The sequence below is a fragment of the Parasteatoda tepidariorum genome, chromosome 4 (genome assembly GCF_982258835.1).
Source record: "Parasteatoda tepidariorum strain Cologne lab strain chromosome 4, Ptep-v5.0, whole genome shotgun sequence".
Classification (NCBI taxonomy): Eukaryota; Metazoa; Arthropoda; class Arachnida; order Araneae; family Theridiidae; genus Parasteatoda; species Parasteatoda tepidariorum.
Genome location: NC_141758.1, coordinates 88,078,407 through 88,103,576, shown reverse-complemented (window position 1 = coordinate 88,103,576; position 25,170 = coordinate 88,078,407). Strand labels below are relative to the sequence as shown.

At 29.1% G+C, this 25,170-nt stretch overlaps 1 protein-coding gene across 1 annotated transcript in view; it reads right to left on the bottom strand.

The window, feature by feature from the left end:
- Positions 1-24,586, bottom strand: part of LOC107442913 (importin subunit alpha-5) — a 35,498-nt gene extending 10,912 nt beyond the window's left edge. Inside the window, exons 1-7 of the mRNA XM_087161568.1 lie at positions 24,497-24,586; positions 19,526-19,561; positions 13,376-13,557; positions 8,170-8,342; positions 3,172-3,254; positions 2,965-3,085; positions 1,473-1,741 (exon numbers count right to left, since the gene is read on the bottom strand). Coding sequence (XP_087017694.1) covers positions 1,473-1,741; positions 2,965-3,085; positions 3,172-3,254; positions 8,170-8,342; positions 13,376-13,557; positions 19,526-19,555 — 858 coding nt within the window. The 5' untranslated portion in view covers positions 19,556-19,561; positions 24,497-24,586. The remainder of the gene's footprint in view (positions 1-1,472; positions 1,742-2,964; positions 3,086-3,171; positions 3,255-8,169; positions 8,343-13,375; positions 13,558-19,525; positions 19,562-24,496) is intronic.
- Positions 24,587-25,170: the final 584 nt, after the last annotated feature.

Here is a 25,170-nt window from a genome sequence, read left to right as displayed (position 1 = left end):
AAAAAGAATTTGAAAAACCTAATGATATTGGGAAATTATGCTATATACTTTTAAAATATTTAAAAATTTCAAGTATAAATTGAATGAAATATATTTAATGACTTTGAATTATTCTAACAAAGTAGAAAACAATTTACAAAAATATCATTAACATAAACAATGTAAAAGTTAAAATTCGATGAAAATGAAACTTTAAAAAAGTATTTACAATTTAACAAGAAATAAATCTGAAAAATTTGTTGTACTTTACGGGTTACAAAATTAATCACAAAAATGAACAAAAAGTACCCTTTAGCTCAAAAATGTTTGAAAAATAACAGGGACCGAGGAATAAAAATTACTATAGAGAAAATTAAAATCCGAAGAAAATTATATTATTTCATCTTATAAACCCTTCCTGTAATGAGATAAGGCTTTCGATTGAAATAAATGAATATATAAATGCGTTTTTTTCCTCTCGATTTCCATGTGTATTTTTTATAATTATTAAAAGCGTTAAGCACAGAATTATTTGTTTAAATTATTAAGCATTCTCTAAAATTATTAACTATTACTCAAATTAAAAATAGCTTTTAGAGGCTCTAAAGAATATAGCTTAAAAAAAAACTGTAGTTTTAAAAACTTATGACGGAGCTAACACTACACTTACTTATGCCAACTGGTATAAGTTGAGTATTATAATTAAGAAAAATTTAAATGTGCATAAATGTAAATCAACTAAAAATTTAAACCAACATTAAAACCTTTGAGAACTTATATTTAAGAATCATTATGCAATGTTTATAAGAAATTAATAATAATTAATAACTTAACATTAATAACATAACATAAATTTAATTAAATAACTGCGAACTAAAATTATTAACTAACATTAAGTTATAATTCATGGAAATGTATGATTTTTAAAACACCATTTACATTACGTGATAAAGATAAAATTATTTTATTTAACCAAGAATATTAATAGGCAAGAATTTAAACTTAAATCAAGAATAAGTTTTTGAAATTTTTCCTCTACTAAACAGCATTATAATCAGCTTGTTATCTCTTCTCTTCGAGAGTATAGATTGATGATGCCATTGCATTCAGAAATTTACTTTTTGGTCACTCTGAAGATTTCTGCATTAACGAATTTCATTTAAAAGCTGTTTGGCGATTAACATCTTGAAAAAAAAATTATAAACGTTGCCACCTGGAGTACACTCCGAACATCGTTAGTTTGAAGTCAAATAATTGTTAAGTAAGAGGTGATAAAGGATAATCTTCCAGCACCCCTCTCCAAGCTTCATCTTGGTTCATCACCCCTCTGATTTTCCTTCTCAGATTTTGATAGTTGATTGATTAAGGATTACGCCCACTGAAGAGGGGGAGAATTTTTGTGGTAAGAGGGCAGGAACATTTTTTTTTTTTTGTCAGAGACACGGAAAAAATTCTGCCACCGGGATTACAACAATTAAGAGACTGTCACTCACCTCAACAATATGACTTATGGGATGTCTAAGCAAAATCCCTAAAGTCTGAAGAGCACCCACTTCGATAATTGTTTGAACATGCTTATCATCTACAGACACAATCTGTCCAATTGCATTGAGTGCTTGTAAGATAATAGAAACTTCCCTAGACTGTAGAAGTTCACAAAGACGTGGAACTACACCAACACTTAGTACTTCTTGACACTCCCTTCTACTGCCTTCAGTCAGGTATGATATAGCATAGAGAGAGTCAGTGAGCACTTCTTGATCTAAATAAATATAATATACAAAAGTAAATGAGAGATATAATAGCACTATTAGAGTTTGCCAACAAACATTAAAATATTAGATTATAACGAGCTGCTAACTTGATAAAAACAAAAATAAGAACACAAAGCATAATAAGCGTATTAGAGGTGACACAAATTAACTTAAACAATTTGTAAAATGTTTGCTTCTTTTTTTAGAGAAATTGTTAATATACTTAGAAAAAAAATTATCTATAAATGTTTTTTTTGCATAAGTTTATTTATAGAATCAAGATCACTAATATACACCCTGTTTTTAAATACAGTACAGAACCCGTTATCCGGAAATCAGAAAACCAAAAAACCGGAACGAAATTCGATAAATTTTCTTGCCATTTAAAAAAAAAAATAATAATTTTTTTCCTCGCAAAATTTTACGATTTTTCTTTATTTTTTTTAAAGATGTTTACTTTACCATCATTTTGGAAATAATCATTAGTGTATTACTTCATCATTTTTTCTTATTTTTAAGATTATTTCCAAATTTTTATTTTTTTTTTAGTTGGGTTTAACAATTAGAAAAAAAACGGCTTTTGTAGGGATTCAGAAAACCGGAAAAATTAGTTATCCGGAATAGCGATGGTCCCGACCGTTCCGGATAATCGGGTCCCTACTGTAATAAAATTTTTTAAACAATTTGTAAAAAAAACTTGCTTGTTTTTTAGAGAAATTGTAAATATATTTAGAAAAAACCTTTAAAAAATTATGTTTTAGACTTTTAAACAATGTTAAATTATGTCTACATTAGAAAAAAAAGTAGGCCAAAATATGCATAACTATGCCACTACTGGTCTACAACCCTGCTTCTTCTTCCTCGAGGAAACGTGAGGTACAAATTGCAACTAAATATTTCCTATTCATAACTGGTTAAAGTAGTTACCTCCCACTGACTAAGTGGGGGGATGAACTTTGGTAAAAAAGCGCTGTGGTAAGAGGAGAATTTTTTCATCTTTGTTGCCGTAGCCAAACGGTTAATAGTGCATTTAGCTTTAATATTGGTAAAATTTAAAAGTAAAACAAAAGATAAATTCTAAGTCAGAAATATAGTAGTAATATAAAACATAACACTTAAGTATTTATAAGCTAAACAGAACGAAAACAATTATGGAAAGCATAAAAAAGACAACTCATTGCAATTAAAATTTTATTTATAATTAAGAAATCAATTGGTATTAAAATCTTACCACTGTGATTTATCAGTTCAGCAAGAGTTGGCAGGATCATTTTGATAATGTCAAATGGAGGAGGAATTTCATTAATGCTAATTTTTAACAAAATCCCCATAATATTGCGTAGCAACGGTAGCTAAAATAATAAGAAAATATAATTTTGTCACATTTACGCCAATGCTGCATAAAAAAAGCTCTAATTTCGATCAAAAGTATGCTTACTGAAGTGTTGGGTGTCAGTAGTGCTTGTAGTGGAGGTATAATGTTATTTCTAATAACTAAGTCACTTAAGTAAACACCATCACCTTAAAATATTAAGATTAATTAAATCAACAAACTTTCTAAGACTTATTTCAAATCTAAAAAAAAACTAAAACATCGTCTTAATAATAGAAAGAGAAATACTGTAGTTTTTTTTTTCTTTTCTTCCAATGGCTGAATTTACTACACTGAATTTACAAAAGGGCTAACATTTGCCATTTCATTAAATAAATTATGATACAATTTTTCTTAAAATAACATTTAATAAAATATAGACACTTTAAAATATACAAAGTACGCACACACCAAATTTAAATTTGCCTTTCTCCTACACATGTATTATACATATGTTCGTTCTTGTAATTTTTTTTCACACGGCGACCACTTGTTAGAATGAGTAAATCAGTTCTCAAAAAAAGTTGTATCGCAAAATAAAAAATTCAAAACACCAAACTTTCCTTGAAACTTTTTCTGTTACCGGGTGAAAACATCCTCCTGCAATCACAGCACTGCCGCCGCGAAATCCAAAACCACTCCGCCTTTCATTTCGCCGGCACCCTCATCATTCTTCCCTTCGGAATTCATCCATTCGGCTCGCTAGTGAGCTTGATCTCCTACTCCCTAAATATAAGTGTACGGCCCCACATCGGAAACTTGTGTGCAGTTTTCGAAGAATTTTTGAAATCCTTTGTTTAGAAGTTGAAATCCTTTGTTTAGCTGTTTGGATTTTTTTTATAGGTAAGCTTTATATTTTGAAATCATAATTATTAAAACACTGTATTTTAAATTATACCTTTGCTTTCAACGTATATTTTAATATATTAACTGCATTCTTTAAATTCCCTAATTTCTTTTTCAAAATCTTTCATTTTTTCCAGTTATTTTTTAATACGTGGTAGCCATGCCTAGCTTTTACTGTTTAAATTATGTCAATACTTGTTAGCAGTGTTTGACTTGATGTTTTAATGCATTAAAAAAGTGATTATTTTTTTATAGTATGTTTTATGAGACACATATTAAATATAGTGGCTTTTAATACAGACAGACTTTTGAATTATACAGACTTTTGAATAGATGCTGCGTTATTTTTAATTTATGTATGCAGACGTGCCAACCTGGGAAAATGAAAAAAGAGGAGGCTTTCAAAAGGAAGAGAGAAATGATCATGCAACAGTGAAATATGCAAAATAAGACACAAAAGTTTTTAAAAAAAAAAGATTTGTAAATAACAACACTTTAGTCTTAAAGGAGACTTTATTTAGTACATAAAGAATAATTAAAGTTATTGAACATATTGTTAAAATTATATACCAAAATTAAACAATTGTCAATATTAATATCTATAATACTGAATAGCAACAACAGTAAGGAAATTTATTTAGCTAATTCATAAATTGATTCAAGCTAGCAATCTTTTATTTAAAAAGAAATAAATAAATGGGCTAAACTATCTTATTTTTAAATATAATAAATAGCAGTTTAGGTAACTAAATAACTACCTTTCTTTAAATAGAAAATTAGAAATTTAATTTTCAATAAAAAATATTTTAGATCGATGATCAAAATTTTTAAAAAATTAAAACAATGAGCTTCCAAAAGAAGCCAATCACAAAGCAGTGCTAACAAAGAGAAGCCCAACTTAGCGGTTGCAGAAAGGAAAGGAGAAACAACTCCTTGATTGGCCAAGACATATGAACAACGTCACAACTCAGACGCATTGAGGCTGCAATTGATGAAAACTGTGTTCAGCGTAAAAATAAGCGGAAAAAAACGGAGATTTTCGAGAAAACCCCAGAGGAGAAAATAACTTATACAAAACTGGAGTCTCCAGCCAAAAGCCGGAGGGTTGGCACGTCTGTGTATGGTTTTAAGTTCAGATAAAAAGAAAATGCATAATGATGAATTTAGAAATATGTTATATTACCCCTATATTTGTATGTGGACGAAATATGTATGTGTTTTCTATGTTGTATGGCACCTAGTACACGGATAAAGAGTCGCTAAATGAAATTTTTTTTCCTAATATCTTCCTTTTATCTCCATAATCAGTAAGGATTTATTAATATTTCTGCCAAAGGAATAAAATATTTTTGCGCCTATCAGCAGCAATTAGTAATTTTTGATGAAATCTTTTTAGACAAAACATAATTTACTTTTCTTTCTATGTAGCAGGTATTTATAAATTTATATAACAGCTTTTTAGTCATATTATAAAGGCATATAATTTTATTTTACAAATTTTTTCACTATTTTAATCATTTTAGTTTATAAATTTTACAATGGATAAAAACAAGAAATTCCAAGAGTTATTTGCACAATACAAGCTTGCATTTCCTGAATTGAAACCTAGAAAATCACAACAGATTGCAAGTGATTTTTGGAATGATGAGAAAACCAGTGACAAATATGAAGCAAAGGTCGATCAAAAAATATGTGATTTGTCTTCTAGCAAAAAAGAAGAGAAAAACACTTGATTCATTTTGGATCATGGTATAATAATACAAATACTTTACTTTATGTGATTTTATTTTAATTTTTTGTTCATTTAATAAAATTTTTCGGTTAACTGTAAATTAACATATTTTTTCCAGAATACACAAAATCTTCAGTTTGTTCGAATGTGAATAGTAACGAAGCCAGCACAAATGAGGCATCATCTTCAAACGAAACCAACAACCTTTGCTAGGATGAGCCTTATAAAAAGTTAGACAAACCAAAATTTAAAACATCTGCACAAGATAAATTATCTCAAGAAATCCATAATTTTGGAAAGTGAAGTGCAAACACTGAAAATGAAGCAAAACACGAATTTGCTGAAAGAAGCAAAAGAGTTGAAAGAAAAGAGGGACTTACTGCAAGAAAAGATAAGTAAATTAAAAATTAAAGAAAGAACAAGAACGTGCACAAAAAAAAAACAGATCCAACTTTAAAAGAAAAATTGTTCAAAATTCAGAAAGTGACAAGTCTGCAGCGTCATTGATAAGAGAAAAGAAAGGAAGACCTACCGTTGAAGAAAATCAGCCTGATCTCCTCAAAACTGTTATTGAAATTGCGACTTACAGAAGTGCAATTGATCCAAAGTGCATAACAGAAACGATTCGTTCTATTAAAACATTAGACGAATTGACCAATGTTTTCAAAACTCAAAATGGTTATAATATAAGTAGATCTGGCATTTATTTACGATTATTACTACGACAATCAAATTCAAGAGAAGGAAAACGACATATTCAAACAGTTCCAGTGAAACTGATGAAGTACAAAATGAAACTCACAATTCCAAGTTTGCAGCTGCAACTATATAAAATTTGGAACTGTTGGCATCAAATTTGGGTCCAAATGAGGTTTTTTCATAAGCCAGGATGATAAAGCCCGAGTGCCGATTGGGATAACTGCTGCAAACAAGCAATCACCATTACTGATGGATGTAGAATATAGTGTTAAATTACCAGACCACGACTGGGTAGTAGCTCCATCTCACAAGCTCATTCCTTTTGTGTACGCTCTTATCAAAATTGAAAATAATCAAATACAAAAAAAAGTGCAGTGACATACTCGGGACCGACTTATATAACTATAAGATCTGCTAAGCATTTATCATCGACTGCCTATTCGCATGCAGCAGATATTGAGCTTATTTTCGAACTGCCTGCTTTTACTGGATTTTTAAAACAAAATGATGATTCAGTCAATCCTGTGGGGATTTTCACTGTAGATGGATGTCCCGATGAAAACCTATGGTACATTAAAGTCATCCAAACTGCTATCCATCATTTCATAACAAAAAACCTCGATGCATTATTTATAGCCAGTAATGCTCCTGGGAGAAGAGCGTACAATCGAGTCGAAGGACGCATGGCACCATTGAGTAGAGCTAAGTGCCATGATTCTTTCGCGCAATCATTTTGGTTGTCATCTAAACAATAGAGGTGAAACGATTGATAAAGTTCTCGAGGAGAAAATTTTTGCAGAAGCAGTAAAGGTGTTGGCGGAAATATGGTCCGATGTGGAAATTGACAAATTTCCAGTTATGAGTCAATACATTCACCCAGAAAACTCAGAACTATGTTCTTCACAAATTCGAGAAAAAGATCTGACTTGGCAAGCTAAGCACGTGAGAAACAGCCAATATCTACTGCAAATCGTTAAGTGTAACGATGAATTCTGTTGTTCTAAATTTCGGAGTTCAATTCTTAAGCTTGTGCCAAACAGATTTTTATCAGCTCCTGTGCTTATAGCACAAACTGATGATGGACTGGATATTAATCAACCACGAGGAACTTTTCCATCATTATTTTTATCTCAAATGTTGAAGCCAATTGTAAAAGCTGCTGTTAATCAAAAAATAAGTTTGAACTCCCTCACAGAAATACCATACGATCCAGCATGCCCATCGGCAGAAGGTGATATTAAATGCAAAATTTGTCCTACTTGTGGTACATATTTTGCATTTTTAACTTGTTTGAAAAATCACAAGAAAATATGCAAATATTCTTTGCAAATCAACAAAGTAAGACCAGTCTGTGTAGCAGCTCGTCGACAGAAAGAACTTTTGGTTATCCTCCGAAACCAGGAAAATGAAGATGATGCAGAGTGGATCGAAGATGATCTCGTTGATGAAGATAATCTAAATTTTTCATCAATCACAGACAAGATTAACGTTGAATTGGTGTCTCTTGAGAAGCATTTGGAATGTCCTTGGGAAAATACTGCAGATTAATTGTATTGATTGTAGGAAATTATTATGTTATTCAGATAAGATTGTTTTATTTATTGATTCAAAGATAAAGTTGGGTGTTATTGTTTAAATAATTTAAATGAATAAATTATTTTAAATAAATATATTATTTATAATATATTATATAAAAAATTATTTTTCACACACAATATTAATTTGCCACAACTTAATCCCTAAATAGTAATTATAATTGAACTTCAAAGTTGACAATATTAACTTACCTGCAATGTTTCTTAAGGCCCATACAGCTTTCTCTGCAACATTAACATGTGGAGAAGATAACAAACTTATAAAATTAGGGACTGCTTCTGCCTCAACAACAGCTCTTCTTTGGGTGAAATTGCCAGATGTTATAATAGCTAGTGCCCAACAAGCTTCAAATTGTAAGGGGACACTAAAAAATTAAAGGATTGAAAACAAAGACTAAATGCAAATTCTTAAAATAACAATCTGATGTATTAACTTCAGGGATGAGAGTAGTAAGGTCGTAAAAAAGAGGAAATACACATATATATATATATAATATGTAGAGCTGATATTCAAAAATTTTACAAAAAAAGTGCAATTTTTAAACCATGTGATTATAAATCTCAATTAATTTTAAAATTGTATAAATATGAATCAATTGCATGATTTTAAAATCGTGTGAATAAGATTTTAAATTGAGAGAAATATGAATCCTGATATGCAGCTTTTAAATCTTGTGAATATGAAACTGAAAAGACGGTATTTACATAATAGCTGGCGAAAATGGACATTCCCTTTCCTAAATCTCATTTTCGAAAAGGGAAAATAAAGCACTTTTTAAAAACACGCATTAAGAAAAGCACCTTTAAGAGTTGTTGAAAAATGAAAATCAAAAATAAGCACTTTTTAAAAACGCTACACACCATGTTTTATACATTAGTCACTCAAATCAAGGTAAAAAAAATCTTAAAAATTCTACAGTAGTTAAGTACATCCCCCTTTCACCTTTTAGGGACGCAACATGAAATTCATAGATATCTTAATATCATAATCCTTTTTATACTATGCTACTTCACTTAAAAAGCACTTTTTAAAAACGATATGAACCATGTTTTATATATTGGTCACTCAAATCAAAGTAAAATATCGCAAAAATTCTAGATAGTATTTAAGTCCATTCCCCTTTCACCCCCCTTATCCTTTTATAGACACAGCATGAAATTCAATGATATCTTAATATCATCTCATATTATGAGGTAGAAATCAATCCTTTTTATACTATGCTACCTCACTAATGGGGAAATAAAGTTTTCAGAATTTTAATTTGCTGCTGAAAAAAAGACTTAACACAAATACAAATGTAAAAAATTAAATCAAAATCAATCAATATTCTACAGCGTTTATGATTTCCTTTTTCTCCTTTTACGAACATCGTTGAGAAACTATGATATAATAAATGATAAAATAAAATGTATAATAAAATAAAATGTGAGCCAAAAGTAATGATAAATAACAAAATATGGTAACCCAGTTATGAGAAACCGTTCCTGCAATTAAGCAATCCTATCGGCAACTCCGATAGGAGGAATTGCCTTTAGAGTTGCAGTTACACTTACGGTTGCACTTATTTTTCTCTCCTGTGATAGAGGTATAATATAATAATCATTAAAAAGGTGCAAATTGTTTTTTAAAAAAAAGTATTTAAAATATAATTTTAAAAATTTGTCAATATACCCCCTTTAAAAAAAAAAAAAGAGAAACTAATAAAAATTTGACCAGTTAAGAACAACCCTAAAAAAGTAAATATTCGTAATATAATCAGAATTAAACTTATCATCAGAATTAAACCTTAACAAAAAAAATTTTAGTGTAAATAATTTAACAGTTAATTTTTATTTAAAATAGAATAAAATAAAAAGGCAGTGTTTTTAAAGGGCATTCATAGGGATCAGGGCAGACAGGCCCTTCTAAAAAGAACACTGATTTAATTTTAAAGACTTATACTTATATAAGACAGGATTATAATGACATTCGTTGCCACAGAAAAAAAAATGAGCAAAATAGTTGCTTTTAGTAGCCTAGAGCATGAAAATAGTTGCCGAAAACTATGAAAATAGTTGCCTAAATAAGACTAAAATTTTATTAAATGACTTAATTGTCTTATACCATAATCCATTTAGTTAAGTTAGTGGCAAATATGATAATTTTTATATAAACGTTAGTGTTAGAGCACTAAATTTGTATATAAAAAACAAAATAAGTACATTTGCAGAAAATTAAATACTTTTAATAACTAGAATTCTTTCAAAAAATATTTTTTCATTAAAAAAAACACACTTATTCTAAGAAATTTTCCTTTTTATAAATAATTGATTTAGCAAATACTATATATATATATATATATATACCCAGAAGCAGAATATTTTCAAATGTTCTGTCTCAGGACTTATTAATTTATGAAAATGTTCTGCAAGCATTTCACAGCGAAAGAAAGTCAACTTTACGTTAAAATACTATATTTTCATTTATTAAAATACAGGATCATACACAGATACACTACTTCATTTTTTAAACCAAAGCAAACATTCTTGATTTGTTACTTTTTCAATCACTTTTGAGGTAAAAAATTTTGTTAATGACGATGATGGTGATGAATTATTAATAAAATGCCTATGAAATGAAGGTCCGAACATTAAAATAAATTATCTTAGCCTTAAAAATCTTTCGAAAGGACAAGCGCCCAAATGGTGCACCATTTGCAAACACAAACATTCGCTGGTCTGTTGCTCCAACAACTTCTTCATCTCCATCGAAAGCACTTGGTCTTTTAAAAGAAAAATCTGTCAATCATGGATCCCAACAATTCACAAATTGCTTCTGAAATGGGAAGGGAAAATATAAAAGTCATAAATTTTCTGACATTAGAAATCTCTAAATTTAATTATTTTATGGCTTGCTTTAGAAGCTCTCTTGATAAAAATGCTGATCGATTTCCCCTGCTGTCTGCTAAAAACTGATACACCTATTTTATAAAAATGTTATATATAGCCAAAAGCTAGTTCATTAATTTCCTCCTCAGACTAGCAAAGATATGGGAGAGAGATTACTGATAAATGTGCTGAAATTTGTGCAGGGTGTCAAATGTTTCTCTTCTAAAGCAACATTATTCCTGGGAAACAGGAAGTGGTCAAAGCTAGAGAATTTTCATTCGTTTAATGACAATATCAACGTTTTCCTCTTTTTCAAAATATAATTTATACTGCTCCAACATGGAACCAATGTAGATTATCATTTGCATTGCATCTGAGGAAAATATAGAAAGCTCAGAATTATTTAAGACGGAGTGTAGTCTTTTGGAGCTAACCGGCAAATCTGGCAGAGGAACTCCATAAAACATACGTTCCTGGCCCAACATTTGTGATGCACTCTTTGTGTTTAAAACAATGTATAAGGCAATGACTTCACCATATCTTGGAAGTCTTTGGAGCTAACCGGTAAATCTGGCAGAGGAACTCCATGAAACATACTTTCCTGGCCCAACATTTGTGATGCACTCTTTGTGTTTAAAACAATGTATAAGGCAATGACTTCACCATATCTTGGAAGCCTTTGGAGCTAACCGGCAAATCTGGCAGAGGAACTCCATGAAACATACTTTCCTGGCCCAACATTTGTGATGCACTCTTTGTGTTTAAAACAATGTATAAGGCAATGACTTCACCATATCTTGGAAGTCTTTGGAGCTAACCGGTAAATCTGGCAGAGGAACTCCATGAAACATACTTTCCTGGCCCAACATTTGTGATGCACTCTTTGTGTTTAAAACAATGTATAAGGTAATGACTTCACCATATCTTGGAATTCCCCTATGCTTTCTACATTTGAAATGAGGATAAGATGCTCTTTCATAATGTGCAATGAAGTCTTCAAGTTACTGATGTGGTCGGCATATTCCCATGGTAAAAGATCTGAAGTCTAAACCAGTTTTGATGTACATGCTAAATAAGGAAATTACATCTGAAAATAAAAGAATATTGAATAAGTTTCTTTTACACAACAATTTGTCCCTCAGGCAAATCATTTCCACTTGTTTCACAGGCAGCAACAAGGGCTTTGTAATCAATGATGAAAGTCATGAAAACTTCTTTAGAATGGGAGACAAACTTTAAGGTTTTAAAATTTTTTGGTTTAAAAAATGAGGCACCAGTATCATCTGCACTTTGTAAAAGCAATTCATATGCTTTCCCCCACATGAATTCTTTCATGCAATTATTAACCAATGTCACTGCTTCTTGTATAGCATGCGGAATGTTAGCATGTGTTTGCAATAGCTGTAATCTATGCATGGGATCCTTTGAAGAAACAAGGATATCTTTGGAAGTTTCTTCTTCAGATGCATTTAACTGGATGTACTGGCCATCCACTGCAAGGCCAACAAGATGTTTCCTTAAATATGGCAAGCCAAACTTTTCAATAGATTTTAAAATACTTTCACATAAACCTTTCCCAGTTACATCTGAACAGAAGTGATGTTCGACTAGAAAACATTTACTGCAGACATTTTACTGAAGTTTGTATTAGCATGTGTGATGAATGAGGTGAGGGGAAATGTTCTACAAGATTATGAGGGGAAGCTTTTAAACCTTCAAATCATTATGGTCTACAGAAGAATGTATGATATTAGGGTTGGGGATTGTTCTGCATCAAGACTACTGGAGGCAGGTGTGCGGGGGAGGAAGGTTCGCTGGAAAACGCTGTCACTTATTCAAGATACAAATTGTTCTGCAGGACTCCATTTGTTCTGCGACGTACGTCACAGTTTCAGGCACTTTCTGCTTCTGGGTATATACATATATATAATATTGTGAAAAGTGATTGCTCAAATTCAAAATTCATGCATCTTATTATTGTATAAAAAATTGGGTTTTTTTTAAATCGTGCAAAATTTCGTAGCAAAAACTGTTGAAAAGGCGATCAAGAAACGAAATGGACTTACGATAGAATCTGCGCAAATTGAACACATTAAAAAGTGATGACTCAAATTTGCAATCTAAAATTTTTCATTTTTTAATGTTTTAATTATTTTTTATTTTTTTATATTTTATTATTTTTATTATACATTTTTTATTTTTTAAGAAAAGAAATTCAGTGTGTTCAGACGATTTTGCGGGCTGCAGGTTTTCAACCCAATTTATGCTAAAAAAAACATTGCTAGGAGTGCAGAAAAGTCTCCTAATAGTCTCCTTTTCCTGAAAATAGTTGCTTTTTTTTAGCCTTTTCAGGCAAAAAAAAGTTGCCACAGTCGCCTCATGCTGAAAATAGTTGCATTTTAGTCGCCGGCAACCCTGATTTTTGACACTAAAGAGAGTTTAAAAGAAATCAAACTATAAAGAAAATTTAAGCACAGAAAATTTATGGTTTAAAATATTATTAAAATTAACTTTTTAAAATGTTACTCACTTATCATGACATATAAGAACTTGAACGAGCATGGGAACAACTCCTTTAGCAATCATTGTATCTATAGGTGGATAAGTCTCCCTGGAAAGTATCTCTCTGGCATTCTGAGCAGCAATCAATTGTTTATGAGCACCCTGACTACAAATGCCTTGAACTATTTCTTCTATAGACATTCCAGCATCCTATGAAAATAAAATAGATTTGAAGAAAAATTCCCTATCAGCCAATTTCTATATCTTTGATGAATATATAGTTATCAATATTATGATAAACATATAAAAGGACGATTAAATGCTGGGGGGGGATTATCATAACTACTACAAGTTGGCAAGAGTTCCGTTTACTGGCTGAGGCAGGACAGGGTGGCCACTCAAATCAGATTTAAAATTTCCCTGATTTTTCCAGGTAAAAATCTTAAAATTTCTAGGTCCGTGTTTTGTTTTTTTTCTTATTAAGTGTAGGATGTGTACAAGAAAAGTGTCTAGTTTATAAAATATTTAATTCAAAATGTCATTTTTTTAACATATCTTGAAAAAAATTATTTTGACAGGATTTTGTTTTTTTATTTTTAAATGTTTTGGTACAATACTAATTTTTAAAAAATTAAGATCACTGTACAGTTAAATGTTTTCGGATTTCAGAATAAAAATTATTGTCAATTGCTTTAAATTTTTTATTTAATTATTTTTCATTTAATTTTTTATTTATTTATTTGCACTTTAGTATCAAACTTATGATAGCAAAATTATATTTAAATTTTTGCTTGCTAATTCCGTAATATTTTATTTTATCATTTAAAAACGGCTTGTGGTGTAAAACAATAGACCAAATTTGATTATTTTTCATCATAAGAGATAAATCAGTAATAAATATGTTAAATTAGTTTATTGTATCCTATTGCACTGTGCAATATGTAATAAAATGCTTAAAAGAAGAATTTCATATCAGAGATTAAAATTATAAAATTTGTGGAAAAATTCATAAATTCGCAATTGAGTGTTGTAAAAGTTTTGTACAATTTTTAAAAAAATATTCCTCATGAATTTCCCCTCACAAAAAAAAAGAACTAGTTACATGCATTTAAAAAAAAAATTTTAATTCTAAAAAGACAAAACTTCTTTGGAAAAAAAAACGCGCTTAAAAGTAGCAGAAATTTCAAAAAAAGAATAAATGTAGCAATGAAGGAAACGAATGAAATAAAAATATGACCACCGAAGGCGACGTCTTCAGAGGGTACCGGCCCCGGTAGCCATAAAACAAAACCTTTTCTATTGAGAGAGAGGCAAATGCCTAAAAAACTTCCTCAGTACCCCGGAGGTTTCGTATAGAAGTCCAGGAAAAAACATAAAATACTTAGAAACAATTAAGAAAAGAAACTCAAACAATTCATCAGAAAATAAAAACTCACATTAACCAGGTCAAACAGCGATTTCATAAGCAATCCGAATGAAAAGGAAACACTGAAACTAAAGAAAACAACTCCCTCTATTACATTGCGCAGATTGAGAAAAAGAAGTCGAAGGAAAGATACATAACAAATTAATGGAATGCTTAACTGGGGCTGCGAGTTTATTTGTTCCCCTGTTAAAAGAAAAAAAGGACATGCCTCTTTTTAGGGTAAAAGGAGGGATAATTTTGTAAATATCATCTCTGGAATGCAAGCAACATTTACGAACTTCAGGGTATCTGCTACATTTTAGATTTTCAAATTCATGACTTTTCATGATTTTCCATGACTAATTCCAAGAATTTTTCATGACTTAACAAAGTTACTATTTTCTAAGACAAAAACGCGACAATACATAAATTTAAAAAAGCATTATAATAACATTAATTGAAATAAAAGGTATAACCAAAAGTGCTGTACTCTGAATCTTCATATTTATAGATTTAAAATTTAAAAAACAGAGTAAGAAAGAGTTGAAACAATAAAATACATAGCTGAAAAAAATACAAAAACAAAAAAAAAAAAAATTTCTGTGGAATTATATTCTAAAGATACTTTTCTTGTTCACCTAAAAGGAAAGAAATACTCCTGATTTTTCTGTTCTCATTTCGGAATAAAAAAAATTCGCCAATGACTGGTTTGCTTCAACGAGAATTTTAAATTGATAAAATTAAATAAAATAAATAATAAAAATTCTTAAATCACAGAAGAGTTTTTAAGATAATTTGCTCTAGAAATCTTTTTTCTTTCATTTTTTGAAAGAACACCATAATTTTTAAAGAACATGATAAAATCATTTTATATTCTAATAAAATATGCCTGCGTGGTGATTTTGTTAGGAATTCAGATATTTGGAACAGGTTGAAATTGGGGAGGGGGGGATTCCATTTTAAAAATTAGATTTTTCGGAGCACCGCAGTGGGGCAAGTGGCAAAACATGGTTTTGGAGCAACAAAAAAGCAATTTTGGAGCAGCAAAACAAAGATTTGGAGCATATTTAATAAAAAGAATTAAAACAAGAATTTATTAACAAGAGTTTTTAATTTTGTTCATCAAAAACAAATCTTATTTTTTACACTTTTTTGAAGGTCATAGCATAAACAAATTAAGTTTCTTTTTGGTACCTTCCAATGCTGTTAAATATTCTATTATCCTTGACTTAGCCTCAGATAAGAGGATCTGTCCGCTTTCTATAATCGACATGTCTGCATTATTTAATATTTGTCTTTATCTTAAATATTTTTCTTAGCTGTGGCTAAGAGATCTTGAGAAACCTTCAATTTTTTTAGCAAATCAATTTCAGCATCATTTCATCTGCTGTCCTCAGTTTCAGTGTTTTCACATTCTTTTTTCTCACTCTCTAATCAAGCAGAATAATTTTTAAATGCTGCACAAGTCCCTTTAATCATATTCTTTGTAAACTTTAAAGTTATTTAAACCCCCAGCTGATATTTGACACAATCTCAAACCATTAACACTATGCAATTTTAAACTTGCCCTATTGTCAAGTAGCTTTTTATTCACACATATGAACTAAACTAGTACTAAAACCCCTTCAGGGTGGCCACTCAAATCAGAATTCAAATTTCCCTGATTTTTCCAGATAAAAATCTTAAAATTTCCAGGTTTTTGTTCCTTTTGTCTTATTAAGTGTAGGATGTGTGCAAGAAAAGTGACTATATTATAAAATATTTTATTCATAATGTTATTTTTTTAACATATCATCTTAAAAAAAATTATTTATTTTGACAATTTGGCAAGATTGTTTTATTTATTTTTTATAATGATTTGGTACAAAATTTTGAATCAAAAATCATATATTGACCAACAAAAGAGTAAAATTAAATATTAATATATAGTTAGTTCTTAAAACCTTTTTTTATATAAATTAAAATATGTAATAAAAGGTTAAAATGAAATAGAACAAATTAGCATTAATGCAACAGTTGTAAAAATTTGCGAACAAACATTGCTGTTAGCGATTGTAAAAAAATGTGCGATTGGTTTTCTGAGAAAAAATAATTCGCAGATTTCTTTGAATGGGAGCAGAAAAGCTTTCAGAAAAAGAGTGCAACATAAAATCTATTATTATTAAATTATAATCAACTAATTTTTGGAGAATTTTATAAAATTGGAATACAAATACAAAAACATTTTGTCAAAATAGAAAAAAATTACCACCAAAGCACAAACTTGAGCCATAAATGGATTCAGCCCAAGGACAGAATTTAAAAACAGAAGCTAATATCCTAATCCCTTCTTCCACCGCCACCGCAATCTTTCTTAAATTGCACAGTCCCAGAGCGGTCAAAGGTTTCTACATTCGTTTAGCAACCATGGGAGAATTTTATGTGACATTCTAGTTTAACAGAGCTGTAATAGATCAAATTTTGATGCAAGCAAAGTATCGCTAAGCTGGTGATATTTCACCAGCTTAATTAAATACTTACTTAAAGCATACTTAAATTGCACAGTCCCAGAGCGGTCAAAGGTTTCTACATTCGTTTAGCAACCATGGGAGAATTTTATGAGGTATTCTAGTTTAACAGAGCTGTAATAGAGCAAATTTTGATGCAAGCAAAGTATCGCTAAGCTGGTGATATTTCAACTGTTTGGCGATACATTTCCGCCTGAAAATAGTGGGTATAATGGATGAAATAATTTAAATTAAGAAAATTAGTATATAATTTATATTAGTGAAATTAAAAAAATTATCAAAGAAAAAATTTCCAGCTTTTCTTCCAGAATTTCCCTGATTTTTCCAGGTTTTTATCAAAATTTCCCCGATTTTTCCAGTATAAAAAAAATTTGCTGATAATTCCAGGTTTTCCAGGTGGGTGGCCACCCTGCTCTTTCATCATGGGCATTCCCATGTGGTATGTACAAAAGAGCTTTAAAAAGCTTTGCTATATGAAGATATTTGATATTTCCCAAATTATATTTCTTCACAAAATAGTTTTTCCAAAACACATCAATTGGTGCATATTCATTTGAGTCAGAAGAATAACCTTCTGGTTCTCCACGTAACAGTAACAAAGATGCCTCTTCAGGTTTTATAATGAATGGGGTTACTGTTGCCAGATATCTTATTGACTTAATAGAAGTGTCTTCCTTTCTCATTACAGGATGCAACACTTTAAGATGGTACAGTAACCTATTCCCAAGAGGCAATGCTTTTAATAACTTTTTTGCACATGCCATGGACCTGGTACCTGAATACATAAAAAAAAATTTCTGAAGAAGATAAGGGTGTCATCACATTTGTGGTATCTAGTTCAACATCTATTAAATTTGAATGAAGTCCCTTCCTGTCAAACTAAGAAAAGCAGAATTCTTTAAAAAAAAAAACCCTAAATTTGCTTAAACTAGAGACACCATTTCATCATACAGCAAGTGAATCAATGGTGTCTCAGTTTGGAAAAGACCTAAAATTTATTTAATATAGCCCAAATATTTCTTAAAAAAGAGCTTTTGGCAAAAGCAATTTAAATAAATACAATATTGATTGGCTCATACTATTTTTTAAATTAATAATTACTTTATTTAATTCTGTAAAAGGTAATTTAAAACTAATTAATTTAACTATTGTTTAATGTTATCAAGTGTATTTTTCTTAAAATTTAAATAAATATTATTTGTAATAGTAATATATTCAACAAAACATTAACAAGATTAATATTAATCATACCGAATTTATAAAAATATGTAAATAATTAAGCAAACTTTAATAAATTTATATTACAAATGTAAATTAGTGAATGGCCCCTAATAAATTTTTATTAAAATTGGTTACCTAGTTCAGTATTTCTTTAATAAAATGATTAAAAAAATTAAATAATTTTTAAATGCAAATACAATGAGTATTGAAGCTAAAAAAAATTTGTCAGATGTAAATTATTCCATTATCCCTACACCCATTATATTAAACAAATCTGTGATCATTAAAATTTTTTATATCAATTGTTTTAAATCATTAAGAGATGAATTAAAGTATTTTTGAATGACAAATCAGAAAAACATAAGATTTTTTTGCTGCTTTTAAAATTCTGAAAGCCCCTCTCTTCATACTTATTTAAAAATTCTAAATTAAAATCTTGCCTCTAAATATTATTAGGTTTTCTCTAAAACAAAATAAAAGCATTGAAAATTTTGAAAGTAATAAAACAATAAAATGCAATAAGTAAAAAAAATTATTAGTAAAAAAAAAGTAATACAGTGATCCCTCGTTTTTCGCGGTTAATGGGGACCTGAACCTTCCGCGAAAGCTGAAAAACCACGAAGTAGGATTTGCCAATAGGAATTTTCGTGTATGCGGGTACACGAATGTTTTAAATATGTAAACAGTATTCAAACTTTACACATTTAAGAAAAAAATTACAACAGTATACGTATTTACTTAAACGTGTCAGTGCTAATTAGTAAGGTTAATTACAAAACGGAGTGCAGAGTGCTTTAAAGGCACGAATGACACCTTGATCCATCGGCTGAATTAGAGGTGTAGTGTTCGGGGGTAGAAACCCTATCTGCACACCGTCATATTGCAGGTCCGTTGCATGGCCTCCTGCACAAAATGCTCTTTTAATAACATTTTTAAAAAACAGGTTTTAAAAAAATTGTATTTATGTATAAACTATAATTTATTAATAAACTATAAATTTAACCACTATAAAATATTGATATCATTAATATATTCTTATTCTTACCTCAGTGTTTCTGCCTCTTAGAGTAGACATGATTACCTAAAAAACAGGGTCAAAAATTAAGAAATAAAATATATTTATAATTAACAAAATATGATATAAACTTTAAATCTATTTCATAGTTTAAATATATGAGAACGGTATTCAGTGTTCCCACTCAATATTTTAAAAAAATTCAAGGACTTTTCAATGACTTTGAAGCACCTAAAATCAAATTTTTCAAGGACCTATTCAGTATTACAGTTATATGCTGAAGTACATGTCAACCAAATTTTACAATTACGTAGAAGCAGAAATTGTATATTTTTAAAGCACAATGCTTATTTGACAACAAAAATATTTATTAAATTTATCAGCTAATAATTCAAATGGTTGATAGTTACATTGCTGTTTCAAATCACTTTTTAAAAAAAATCCAATTGGCATACGAACGATACTAACCAACATTTAAAAACTATCACAAGTGAAAAATTTAATGAAGTGGATTAGAATTAAATGAAACTGAATTAACGAATAATGCATACTACATTAAACAAGTATAGTAAATAATTGATGAAGTTTGCGTGATTGTACGGTTATTAACATATAAAAAAATTTTTTAATATGTTAGATAAAATTTTAGGTTACGGGAAATGTATATAATTAGATAAAATATCGAAATATATCCATTCAACATATCTGTTTTAATTATAATAACAAATTATCTATTTTGTTACCTCAGAATATCAGTAATGTATTCAGGGTTTGAAAAAATGTGAGGATTTTTGGAGAAAAAAACAGTAATATAGTAAAAGGAACAAGTTTATTAATCCTTTTGTTTTACCACACCTCTATTTACTATATTTATTAAGCATATATATATTACTTATTACAAATTCTTAATTAATAAATATTTATAATCAGTAAAAACTAAAATTTTTTTCTGACTTTTACCTTAAATAAAACTAAACTGGAATAAATATTTAATGGTCTTCCATGTTTTTATAATACCATTAATAGAAAGTGAAATTAGAATTATGTATAATTATAAAGAAAATCCCATTTTTCAAATATTTATCCTTAGAAAAAAGACTGCATTTTTAGATAAATTTTAACTTTATAATTTCAAAAAACAAATTAATCTTAAAATAATAAAAAAACATATATAAAAAGTTTTAACTTATTTTTTTAAAACCAGAAAATAAAACTATTAATTGAACCAAAAAATTAATTGTTGTTTAATGTATCACTTAATAGAAAAAAATAATTCGTTTGTTTTCTTTTTTAAACATGATTAAAAGAAACAAAATAAATTATATTCAAAAGAAATCGTAAAAATAATATTTAATAAATAATATTTTTAACTTTTTTAATGGTGATAAACTTTCTCAAATAGTTAAAAATTGTCAGCAGATAATAAGAGTTAACTTAAAAGGTTCATTTTTTTTATATATTATTATACACAGCAGATTCAAAGTATCTACATTTCTCTTTTAGACGGTGATACACTTTTACGAATTTTGTAGCTTTATCTATTCCTAATCTATTTCGTAGTTTACTCCACACCAGACCGAAAGTTGCTGGTGCTGAGTGTAAAGAAAAAAGAATTGGCAGAAATTTTGTGGAAGCTCATTTTTTTTTTGCCATAATTTCCCACTATTTTTTGATGAAAATTGTTGAATAACAGTATCAAGCATCATTGACTTTGGAAAGTACTCAGGATCGGAAATTTTGAATGCCATAACACCTGGTAGAAATTCTGGATGATGCCTAGAAAGACTGTTTTCTGCTAATTGCTTTTGTTCACCATTTAAAAATTGTCCCCTTGCTTCGGGATCCAGGGTGCATGTACTAATAAATGAGGTGGCTGAATAGCCTGATGGATCTTTTTTCAAAATGTTTATGGGGTTCTAATTCATCACACGATAGTAAGTTAATTCATATTTCAACAGCTTCTGAACTTGAAATGTTTTCTGACTGAAGCTTTTTTAAAGCTTCAGAAACAATTGATATCTGTTTTTCCAAATTGAGAGTTTCTTGGTAAAGCCCATATTTAATATTTTTGACAAATTATTATTAAATTCATTTTGATGTTCAAAAGCAATATCATTTGGTAATTGGGGCATCAAGCAGTTTTTTTTATTTGCCCATCCATGTGCTTGATGCACATTTCTAAAATATGTGCTAACTTCCACGATGTGTCCAATGATAGTATTAGAAGATACTTCTTTTTCAACCAAATTTTAAAAAAACAATTTGTGAAAAAAACCACTAAGTGGGTTTTTTCAAGGTTGGCCCACCCAATAAAACCCGGGCGGGTTTTTACAAAGTGGGCCCACTTGGCGAGCCCTGATTTTGAACATAATAAAATCTATTGCAGAACAATATTTTACAGATGACTAACTAAGACTTACCAAGTTTTATTTTCTTTAAAACATATCCACAACAAGTAAAGCGCGGTTCTTAAAATTTTGTGAATATGCGTAATTTTTATTAAGCATAATTTTGAAATCGCATTTATACGAATCTAGATACACTACATGTAAATCAAAATTATACGAAAGGGGAAGTAAGTCTCGAAGATTGCGTAAATTACGTATTACAATGTGTGATTAGTAAATTGAAATTGAATTGCGGTGTATGTTTCTTAAATCAGAACAATATGAATAGCAAATGAAACAAAATGCACGAACTAACAAGACGTAAATCACAATGTGTAATACATAAATCACTTTAATGTGAATTCTGTTGCGAAATTAGCTAATAGTTTTCATGTGAACAGTGATCATTATGATGCAAATTGAAATTCAAAAGTTGCTTAATAAAGAACAGCTATGTCTGATTCTTAAATCATTTTGATGAGAATTGTGACTGGTAATTCTTAAATCTCTCTTTTGTGAATTGCAATGCGTGATTTGTAAACTGCAAGAATGAGATTTGTGAGGCATGATTCTGAAATTACGTAAATACACATCACGTTATATGATTCAGAAATAACTTTAATTAAAATCATGATGTGTGATCGATAAATCACTTTAATGTGAATCATGATGTGTGATTTATAAAATACCTTAATACGAATTATGATGAGTAATTTGCAAACCACTTTTAAGTAATATTTGATATGTGATTCATTAATTACTTTCACTTAAATCGCAATTCGTAAAACATTTCATATCAGGGTTGGCAAGGTTTCAGAATGGATTAATTCGCAGTTTAAACCGTCCAATCCAAAACCCCTTTATCCAAAATTGTTCCACCACCCTCCAAAATTGCTCCAAACAAAACCACAATTTTATCTGAACAATATTTAAAAAGTAGAATAAACATAGAGCTAATAACATATTAATAATTAAATCTACTGGAAAATATTTGTTTTTAAAAGTATAATGTTTTATTAATATTGTTTGACTCTTCAATTTAAACATTAAACAAAGGAAGATTAATCAGTAATCAAGTTCAGTTGATCCTCTCATTCAATAGTACATAACTGAAGTTTGACCTTGCCATACAGGTTAAGCTATTAGGAACTAAGTGTTTGGTTAGTCATAAACAGGTTTATTTATCTATAGTACTATTCAAGAATACTTTTATTTCCTTCCTGTTCAATTCTTTTAGCGTTGTAGTGATACATCACCAGTGTCAGTAACTGAAACCAAAACTGTTAATACATTTCTCAGTTATTTTGTATTTCCAACTTAAACTAATATATTTATACTTAAAACATTTCTTTTTTAAATGGATGTCTTTTCTATCATGCAGAAAATATAACATTTTTTTAAAAAAAATATTGTGAAAACTAAAAAGTTAATTTTTAAACATATTTAGTATTTTTTTAAAATCATTAATATTATTATTTAATATTGCATTATTTATCAGTATTAAAAGCATATTCATATTTAAAGGATTATGTGTTCACTTTTGTTGTTCAATGAATTGTGGAGCTTCAAAAATTATAAATCTTTTCTTATTATATTGTATTTTCCTTTAATAAGTTATAAATTGTATAAAAAATATCAAATATTTATTGATACATGTAATTATTATGTGTACAATGGTTACACCTATAGAATTTTTATCCTTCACCGAAATTAGGTTTTGGACACTTTGAGACAGTTTTACCCAGTTTAAGACAATAAAACCCATGTGTCCTATCCAAAACCAGTTTAGGACGTCCAAAACCCAAACCCTGTTTTATATAAATTCCAATCCGTAAATCAAGAATCAGTTGAATGTGAATCACAATGTTTATTCATAATCAATGAAACCTGTAGAACCAAATTTTACTTATTAGCAGTAAAAACTAAATGTAGAAATTTGATTATAAATGATAAAAAATTAATTATCCTTCGTATATAAATTTAAAAAAATAGGATAATAATATTAACCAGTCATAATAATAAAGTTAACAAATCGAGCATATTTCTATTGAACAATAATCTGGTGTGAAAAATCTAGGAGAGAAAAGCTTTGCATCTTCTTTAAGGATCTTTTTGCATCTTCTTTTTCTTTCCACTTCAAGCATTTAAAAACTGCATCTATTAGAATTTCTATAATCTTCCTTTGAATTTATTTATTATTTTTTTACTGTCTTATTGTAAGAAAGATTAGTAAGTATTATTTTAAATTCTAAAAAAAATCAAGTACTTTTCAAGTACCTTATGGCAGAATTCAAGGACCTGATTTTTTTTCAACTAAATTCAAGGACTTTCAAGGTTTTATTCAAAAAAATTTTTATAAAACTATCATAATTATAAGGGTCAAGTTATAATGAACACTTTTCAAAAATATATTCTTAAAATAACTTACTAGTCAAAAAATGCAGCAATGTAAGTCAAAATAATTGTTTACAACTTAATAAACAAAATAATTAAATAAGCTTTACTTAAATAGTTGACAATAAGATATTAGAAAGTAACAACACCAAACAGAATAATTAAACTGTCTTATTCAAATTTTTTTAATAAATTATGAAATAACGTTTTGAAAAGTTACCGCAATATTTACTTTTTCATTAAATCTCAGCGCATGCTCAATACGAATCCAGAGACCGAATCTAAGCACATGGGCGCATGACGTCACGAACTTTGTTTACAAATACAATCAATTGGGTGGCAAGCCCTCTAGGTAGTGTATAGCGTGAGGATGCCTGTGAATCCTCAGGAAACAGGATGATCCCTCAAGGCATGTTTTCAAGCATGCGCAGTATACTAATCATAATGAGTAACGCCTCCTCCCTGTCCTTCCGAGTCAGATGACTACGCGATAGAAAATGGCAAGAAATGGCATTTCAAAAATGTGACTACTTCAAATTTATCCAAAACTAATCAAGGATTACATAAAGGGTATGTGACTATACTTTATTCAAAATATTTATTATCTGCCTTTTCACTAGAAATTTATACCTCCTTAATGATCATTTCTTTAAAATATTTGACTAACGAAAATCTTTATTTGATGTCAAAATGTGCAATGACTGGTGGATTACCAGAGGAAACCCGAATAGAGAATGATTTTTAAATTTAAATATGTTTATGCAATCCTTTGTAATAGTATTTAACGAGCATTTAATATATAGAGAAAAGGCAGCAATAAATATATAGAATAAAATATATTTACTACTCATAATACTGTGTTCCCTTTTGTTCACTCATTGACTCAATAGAATA